This window comes from Lepus europaeus, chromosome 3 (assembly GCF_033115175.1).
Source record: "Lepus europaeus isolate LE1 chromosome 3, mLepTim1.pri, whole genome shotgun sequence".
Classification (NCBI taxonomy): Eukaryota; Metazoa; Chordata; class Mammalia; order Lagomorpha; family Leporidae; genus Lepus; species Lepus europaeus.
In genome coordinates, this window is record NC_084829.1 from 68,098,337 (window position 1) to 68,107,342 (window position 9,006).

General features: G+C 50.2%; 1 protein-coding gene across 1 annotated transcript in view; it reads right to left on the reverse strand.

The window, feature by feature from the left end:
• Nucleotides 1–6,046, reverse strand: part of B3GAT2 (beta-1,3-glucuronyltransferase 2) — a 96,594-nt gene extending 90,548 nt beyond the window's left edge. Inside the window, exon 1 of the mRNA XM_062186346.1 lies at nucleotides 5,456–6,046. Within this exon, the coding sequence (XP_062042330.1) occupies nucleotides 5,456–6,046 (591 nt within the window). The remainder of the gene's footprint in view (nucleotides 1–5,455) is intronic.
• Between the last annotated feature and the right edge of the window lie 2,960 nt (nucleotides 6,047–9,006).

Here is a 9,006-nt window from a genome sequence, read left to right on the forward strand (position 1 = left end):
TGGCAGAGCTGTATGGAGTGTGGTGCTCCTGGCTTCTCTCTGGCCCAGCCTTGGCTGCTGTGGGCATTAGGGGGTGAACCAGTGGATGGGAGGCATCTCTCTCCACCTCCCACCTCTTCTCTTCTCCCTCTCCCTGCCACTTTGCTTTTCATGTAGATGAAAAGATACTTAGAAAAAAGAATGGCAGAGTATCAAATTGCAACACCACCAGTAGACTCCTTTTATTCCAATTCTTCCCTTTTTCCAATGCCTTATTTCCACCTGACTGTACATGTTCAATGAGACGAGCTTTAGGGCAGTTACCAGCTCTAGAACCAGAGCATTTGTGTTCAGATTCCTCTCTCTGCCATTAAAGAGTCACATGTCTTTTCAAATTACTTCCCAATGTTTGTTTAAAAAAGGATATGGATTATATTGATCAGAGGTTTAAACAATTGTATTACAGTCATGTTGCACTTTTTAAAAAACCTTGTACTCAAAGAACCGTGTTCATGCCTAAATATCTGTATTGGCATGGGGGAAAACCTACAAACAGGGACAGCACTATACCTACTTGAGGGGGTGCTGTGTGGATAAAATCAATACGCATAACCGTTTAGGGTGGTGCTATCACCCATGGTACATACTCTATTGATGTCAGCTATATTTTGTCTATATTCTTGGCAAAGGATATGGTTAACATTTATTTTAAACTGTGCATAAAGACTACCAGACATGAATGATGAGTTATCTTAGTTTGATTTCTGTGAATTGGAAATCTATTCAAACCTATCTACTGCCCATCTATGGACTGGTGTAATCATTTTGAGCTTTAGGGGAGAATTTGAGAACCATGCAAAACTTAAATTTCATGCTTCAACAGCACTGCAAATGAATATACAATAATGTGTTAACTTATACAGACTGAGCATGAGCGAACATTCCACCACAGTCCAAAAGATTTGGAATAGATATTTCTGAGCATTTTTGAGTTCTATGCAATAAAATGCACAACCTGAATGCCAACTGGAACACTTAATAAATAAGACGGTTGACTTGACTTCTTCTATTTTGCTTTTGCAGCATGCCTTAAAAGCAATTACTATTCCATTACTGTTCACACAGGAGAAAATTTACCAGCCTGTAATTTGGAAATGGAGAAGACAGAAGAAAATGGAGCCACCTACTACAGTTTTAAGAAAGAAGCAAACAGCCTAAATGGTGAAGACATAACTTTCATCACACCAAACAATAATCTGAACATATTTGTATGTCTATTCCTGAAATAATATCAGAAAAAGTAGGTGGAGGGAGGCAGACCGATGAGAAAAGACAATAGGAAAAGGCAAAATGGAGAAGGTCTTTTAAAGCCAAATTGTTATTTCTGGCCCATTAAAACATCAAAGCCCAAACAAAAACTGCTGGTCTCCAAAGGTCTCTGTCAAGTACTGTACATTCAGGAAAAGTAATCTATAGATTTAACATTTATAGCCTAGGGAAATTTGCTATAGTTTTATATACATATTTTTATAAAAGTCTCACATTTTATCAGACCTACAGCATGACCATTAATATATTTCCAGAAGGGGAGAAATAAAACCTAAGGGGCACATTTCAGATAAAATAAAATTTTTATGCTACATTGAAGGGAATCTCCTAGGTCTCTTCAATTTAAAAAGATAATTAAAGCAAGTAATTGTAGAAGGGTGTAAAATAGGTAAGCATAAGTCTCCTTTCAGGAAACCTTTACAGAGTTACTATTGGGGGAAAAGTGCCAACCACTGCGAACCCAAATATCCATCGGATATGGCTCCAATAAGCAGTACGTAACGGGGGAAGCATACGAAGGCTTCAGAAAAGCAGCAAGACGGAATTAAACTTCAACTCTACCTGCCTAGCACACACAAGCTTGAGATGTGCAACAGAAAAAGTCAAACAAGGGGCCCCTGCACCTCACTGCTTTCCAGAAACATCTTCGAGATGAAGATTTCTTCGTTCCTTTCACTAGCCCCACAAGTATCTCAGTGCTGGCCTGTCTTCCAGTCGTACCTCACTAAATTTCAGGTTAAAGAATGTAAAGCTTTTTTCCCCTTGCTTGGAAAGTGCTATTTTTTTAACCTTTCAATGCAATTGATTTCCAAAGGTGAAACGAACTTCACCTGAAAAGCACCCACTTTGAGGAAATCTTTGAAGGTTTTCTAGTGAAGAACAGAAGGCTGATCAATAGTGTTATTGAAAATACGATGAGAGAGCAAGTCACATTTATCTGTAGTTGTGGCTTTTATTAAAGCAGCCTAACTCCTTTGCAAATAAGCTTTTCCAGGGAGCTAGATCGATTGGGTGTACAGGCAGGCAGGATCACCTGTGATTCGTAGTGCATAACCCCATCAGTGCCACAGGAAAAACAGGAGTTGCTGAGGTACTGGAAAGCTGCAAAAACCCCTACCATCTCCTCCAAGGGCCGGCCCAGTTTCTGGGGCTCACACTCAGCTTCCCTTGCAAATGGATTTGGCTGTTAACACAGGATTGTTCAGTGCAAACATTTCTTTCCTGGCAGCAGAGCTCAGTTGAAAAAAGGAGGCTGAAAATTAGTTAGCTGTATGGGAGCAAAATGCACCATTCCAGTTACCAGGAAGGAATAATTAAACACAGATTGCCTGTTGTGTCTTTAATTTAATTTGGAGACCTTTCATCCTTTACTTGCCTTCATTTGCAGCCAATACTTAGTGAGCTAATTTGTACCTGGTTCATTTTTCCTTTTATCTTATCTACTTTTAACATCAACCATGGAAATTAGAAGCACCATGAATAAAAAATGAAGCCTAACTTGGACATTCTTTCCTTAAGTACTGTGAATTACTTAAGAACTAATTTGTGTGCATGCACAATATAAAGGGCTGAGATAGATGAGCATGCCTCAGGCCTACCGCATCCCTCATCAGCATCTTTGCTTTCCCCCCCAAAAAAGCTGCAGGTTTTAAAAATTTCATCTGGTCCTCCCTTTCCTCCAAGGACAGTGACTACATTGTAATACACATGGAATCATCCAAGCACCAGTATGCACGTATGGCACATTACCTCATTAATAAGCTAAAGATGGAAAGGAAACTAGGGCCAGCAGGTAAAGCCACCATTGCAATGCTGGCATCCCATATGGACACCAGTTGGAGTCCCAGCTGCTCCACTTCAGATCCAGCTCCTTGCTAATGGCCTGGGAAGGCAGTAGATGATGGCCCAAGTGCTTGGTCTCCTGCACCCACTTGGGAGACCTGGGAGAAGCTCCTGGCTTCAGCCTGGCCCAGCACTGGCTGTTGTGGCCATTTGGAGAGTGAACCAAAGAATGGAAGATCTCTTTGTTGCTCCCTTTTTTCAATAATCTTAAGGAAACTAAATTTTAAATTATGGAAAGTACACAAGTTTAAGAAAGCAGAAGTTTCACTAATCTAGGGAGTAGACATTTGGTGCAATGGTTGTGAGGGTGCTAGGAAAGCCCACATCCCATATCAGAGCATTGGGTTTGAGTCCAGGCTCTGCTTGTATTCTAGCTTTCTGCTGATGCACTCCCTGGAAGGCAGCAGGTAATGCTTGAGGACCTGGGTCCCTGCCACCCATGTGGGAGACCCAGACCGAGTTCAGGGCCGCTGGCTTTGGCCTGACCCAGCCCCACTGTTGTGGGCATTTGGGGAGAGAACCAGCAGATGGGAGATCTCTTTCAAACAAATAAAAATTTTAAAAATTTCATTAATTAATGAATTCAGTGGGGCTTGCCATTGAAGGTTGGGAGGGGAGGAGAGGAATTTCAATATGGAAAACTGCATGTATCACCACACATGTAATTGGCAAATAGAGGTTTGATCTGTCAGAAACACCTGTCAGCTGGGGGAAGGAAGGTGCTAGCCATAAGATTTCTGTCCGAGAGTAACACCCAGGAGAAACAGAAGCAAAATTCTAAGTGTAACATACACATTAAATTTAAAAACAAAAAACCCTGTATGCTTGGTACTTCTCCATGAACAATAGGTGGGTGCACACACTCACTTTAAGATAAATTTATTATTTCCAATCATACACAATTTTAGTGCCTTGGAAGTTTCTCCTGCATTTTTCTTCAGAATATAAGCCCCTCCTTAGTGGAGAAAATAAAAGTCCAAGTTCAAAATCAGATGGTATCTTTAACCTGGGTGATAATAAAGGCCATCTATACCATGGCGAGCTCATTTATTTCTCTCACTACATGGGGAAAGGAGGGAGAAGATGGAAAACGATTGCTTCTTTTATTGATGAAGGTGAAGAAGTCAGCAATTACCTCTAAGAAATGGATTTTTAAAAGCCAGATAGAAAAATTAACCTGGAAGGATCCAGAATAGGTCTGCCTGAGGTTAAGAAAGCAAAATGGAGCGATCAAGATGAAAGCGTGTGTAGGGGCACGTGTGCGCGTGTGTGCAGACGAGCTGCTTCCTAGCACGCAGCTTCTTTTAGGAGTTCACAGCGTCTCGCTCAGTGTTTTCTCAACGCCCAGATTAGGAGGCGGGGCAGTGGATCTCAGAGGCAGGATGGCTAAGAATTTCAGGTGGAGGAAAGCAATGATCTCGTGGGAGGTCAAGGAGATCAAGAGTTCATTTAGCTCTCACTGAGAAGAAAAATCGACAAAACCACACAACCCAGCCTCATCTGCAGACTACAGACACACACACACACACACACACACACCGTGCCAGTCGGCTGCCTGCCCAGGCCGCCTCGGCAGCAGGGAGACCCCACCCACAGCACCGGGACTCAGCAGCCCGCGCAGGTGTGGCCTGGCTTACTTGCCACGGGGAGGCCTGGGAGAGAGGAGGAGGAAAGAGAGCGGGTAGCCCAGAGGATAGCTCGGGCGGCACAGAAACATAATGGCAGGGTTTTCTTGAAAGACAGAGGTACTTGGAGTCTCAAACAGACCTTTCTCCGGTGTGTAGGAGAGAGATGGAGGCCAGACCACCAGACACGTCCATGCTTTCACTAACAACCATTTCCAAGCAGAGGGTTGCAGGAGAGAAACTAGTCTGCAGGCTGATTTTTCGTCTCTCCCTCTCCAGGTGAAACGCACACCTGTATACTCCAAGGCGCATCTGAGCACAAGCCCAGCCATTCCCCTCCTGTGCCGGTCCCTCCCTGATCTCTCACAGTCAGCGCCTCCCTGCCTGGTGCTCCACATTTAGATCAATCCGAGCAGGTCCCCAGGCCGGCAGCAGGTCCGGGACCCGCTCCTTCCCTTGAGCTACAGTGACCTTCTTACTCCTGCCCACACCTTCTGCATCTCAGGCGAGGAGCGGCTCCACGCGAGTCCCGAAGGCACGCACAGAGAACTGAGAACTCCAAAGTGCAGCCAACACAGAAGGGGACCCGAGTGCGGCTTCCCCCGCTACCCTGCCGGCCCGAGACCCTCTCCCTCCCCGGGCGCCCCCCACCCTCCCAGGTGTATGGGGCGGGCTGCTACCTCCTGGAAAAGCTCCAGGCTGTAGGTGTTGTCGTCGTCGGCGAAGAACAGTACGCCGGGCTGTGCGCGCTGGTGCTGATGCCTCTGGCGCAGCCACGCGAGGCCGGCGTTGCGCTGCTCCGTGGCGCGCGGCAGCCCAGGCCGCTTGTAGCGCCGCGGCGTGGGCACGTGCAGGTGCGTGCTGGGTAGCCCGGCCCGCGCCAGGAAGCGGCTCACCAGCTCGCTGCGCGCCGCGGCGTCCTCCACCAGGATCCAGTGCAGCTGCGCCACCTGGCGGAAGGTGTTGGCCAGGCGGGTCAGCTCGGCTTTCTGCACCGGGCGGCTGTAGGTGGGCGTGATGGCATAGATGGTGGGCAGCTGCGGCTGGGGCGGCGGCTGAGCCCGAGACTCGTTGCGCTTCTCCGGGCTGCGCCCCGGGCCGCCCCTGCGGAGCGGGAGGCGGGCGCTCCCGCGGCCCAACGCGTAAGGAGAGAAGTAGGGGCGCGGGGTGAGCGGGGGCGCGGGTCTGCGCGTGTCCACGTCGAGCATGATGATGACGATTAGGATCCAGGGCAGGAGGATGAAGAAGCGACTGAACAGCACGGACTTCATGGTGCGCGCTTCCCGGACGCCCCAGAGAGGGGCGAGCCTTGGAACTCCAGTGTGCAGCTTGGACGGCGGCTGGCCCGGACTCAGGGAGCGGCGGTGGCCTGCGTGCTTTCCATGGGGGGCGCCGCGGGGGACCCGGAGCCTCGCTGGCTCACCACCTGGGCGCCGGGGCTCGGCGCAGGTGCGCAGAAGCCACGCTGCGTGGAGTGCCGGTGGGCACCACGCGGTGTCCCGCTCTCCGGGGGAGCCGGCGGGAGGCAGAACTCGATGCAGCGGCGCGCTGCTGGCCCCGGAGTTGTGCGGCGACAGCGTAGGTCCTCGCGGCGCTTTTTCCGAAGTGGGAGCCGGCACGGGGTGCGCCTCCAAGCTCGCGCCCCGCGGCGCTGTGGACCAAGGGGCTCCAGCCGCTGCCCCCCGGGACGCTCTCTGGGACACCTTTCCGGAGGCAGCCGGCAGCGTCGGGGCTTGCCTCTCCTTCACATCCCGGGTGAGAGGCGCCGAGGACCTGGAGGGGACGCCGGGGCTGTTGTGCCCAATCTCTGTTCCGAGTCCTGCGCTCCTGTCCCTCGCTCTTCTCTCCTCAGACGCTCTCCCGGCTCCGGCAGCAAGATCCCAAAGCCCGGAAAGAAAGAAAAAGCGAAGGGGCGGGGGCGCTGCAGACTCCCGCGCCCTCCCAGCGCTCTGGTGGGAAAGGCAGCAGCGCGGCGACTGGCCGAGAGGGGAGGGAGGGGGCCCGCTCTGCACCGGCTCTGCGCGGACGGCCCCGCGAGCTGGCTGGGGAGGCGGCCGCTGCACCGCGCACCGCACCGCACCGCACCGCACCGCGGAGGGAGGGGCGGGAGGACGGTCCCCGCCGGGCCGCGCGCTCAGCTGCCTGTCATACTGCAAGGTCTTTAGCGATCAGCCGGGAAAATCCCATTCCACGTGCGGGAAACTCTGGAGACCCCGGGTGAGGAGAGGAGAGAGGCAGGATCGGTCCTCGAGTTCCCAGCCGCGGGGTCGGGGAGGGCGGGGCAGCGGCGACAAAACCCGCTCTCGCCGAGGCAGGAGTCCACAGACACCCATCGAGGTGGAGAGGGGTCGCCGGCCTGACCGCAGCTAGGGCGGGGGCGGGGGGATTTTTAAAACTCCAGCTGAGTACGTTTAACTTATTTTTCTTCAGCAATTTGGAGTCGCGGCCCCTCGCCGTTGGCTGTCACGGGAATTTGCCCGTTTGACCCTCCCAGTGATCCTTTGAAGGAGGTCTGAGAAGCTTGGGGTTCACAGGGATTTCTTCGAGGTCGGTGGCAAGCGCCGAGGGTCCAAAGGACATTGGTCTCCTTAGTACGTAGCCCTGGCTTCCTCTCCGTACGCAGTACAGCCCAGCGGGGCGGGGCTGGCTTTGCTAGATACAAACACGGTGCCATCAAAATCAAACGGAGCACATGGTAACAGTGTCTGAAGACGCCAAGCAAACAGTTGGTGCGTTCCTATCCAGCAGATCTGGCCGAGTCCCGGCCGGTCTGTCATGTCCCAGGAAGAAAGGAGACAGGAGATGGGGCCACACTTGGCAGGCCCGTCCTAGGGCGGTGCTTGCAAAGCAGCGTGAAAACCCCTGTCCCCCAGGCCCATCCTTTCTTGGTTATGGCCTTCCCAGTTTGCTCACAGGTAAAGCCACCCCGCCGCGCGTCTGAGAGCGCAGTGGTGAGCTCGATGCTTGTTGTCTCCCAGCCCCACCTTTGCACCTCCTGCCTGTGATCAGGTCTTGATGTCTCAAACTTCCCCTTCAGATTCTGAAACCTGAGACAGAAGTTCAGGCCAACACCCTACCCACGCCCAACCTCCACTCCTGGCAGGACCAAAGAACCTTCTGTCCCAACTTCCGTTAGGTCACTCACAACTCATGATTAAAGCTGCAGGTGAGTGCACCCTTAACATAACAAAAGGTGAATCCATAAAATCCTGTTCCCTATTTTCCAATAGCCTACTGTGCCTCTTAATGTAACACCTCAGCAAGTGGTATCTTGGTCACGTCTAGGTGAGTGGGCCACACCATGGGTGACAAGGAGGGGAGAGAGGTCAGTGAGGCTTGTAATTAATACTAGAAAGCAGGGCACACTTGCCCAATGTCTCCTCCTCCACCTCACCCACCAAGGTTCCTGAAGTCATCTGTTGGAATTTTGAGGAGAAATGCCTTGTGTTGACTGGAATAAAGCTCAAGTGGCTACTGAATTGTGTTTTTAAATCCTGCTAGTTACAACTATCCATAAAACCTACAACCTAATTGTCTTCTCCAGGAACCAGGGCCATTTGTTCAGACACGGAAAACTTCAAAACCGATCAGATTTGGAATTTGAGGCTTTAACTGGTGCCCAGAATTCACCAATGCCATATAACACAATGCTTATCTAGCATACCAAGGACTGTCCCTTCAATTTTCCCACTGTCCTTACATTTGCACCCACGTTTGCCTCGTGCTGTGATCTGCTAGTGAGCATGTGATTCCTGGAGTCAGGCAGACCTGAGCCAGGCTACTTTCTTTGTGCAGGCTTTCTAAGCCTCAGTTTCCTCTTTTGGAAAATTGAGTTAATACATACTCCATGGGAATCTTGTATGCATTCAATGAAATAGGTCAGGCAAAGTATTAGAAGATCTGGTATTATGCAGGTAGTCCATAAATGGTATTTAAGTAACATTCAAGAGAATATCAACATAGGTGGTCTTGATGAATCCTAATTATCACTTGAATACAAAATAATGTCTCTTTGAAATAGAACTGCCAATGCATTTCAGTAGAGCCCCCAACTTGCAGGGAAGCTCATCTCTGTACTGTGTATGCTAGAATCTTCCAAGTTGGTGGGGAAGAAGAGATTAATTCACCCCAAATACAAGGTACAGCTTGTCAGAGTGATGATATGATTCCAACTGACACTTATTTCAAATGGCTGAATATGCCATATTGTTTTACATTCACTGACCCAGAA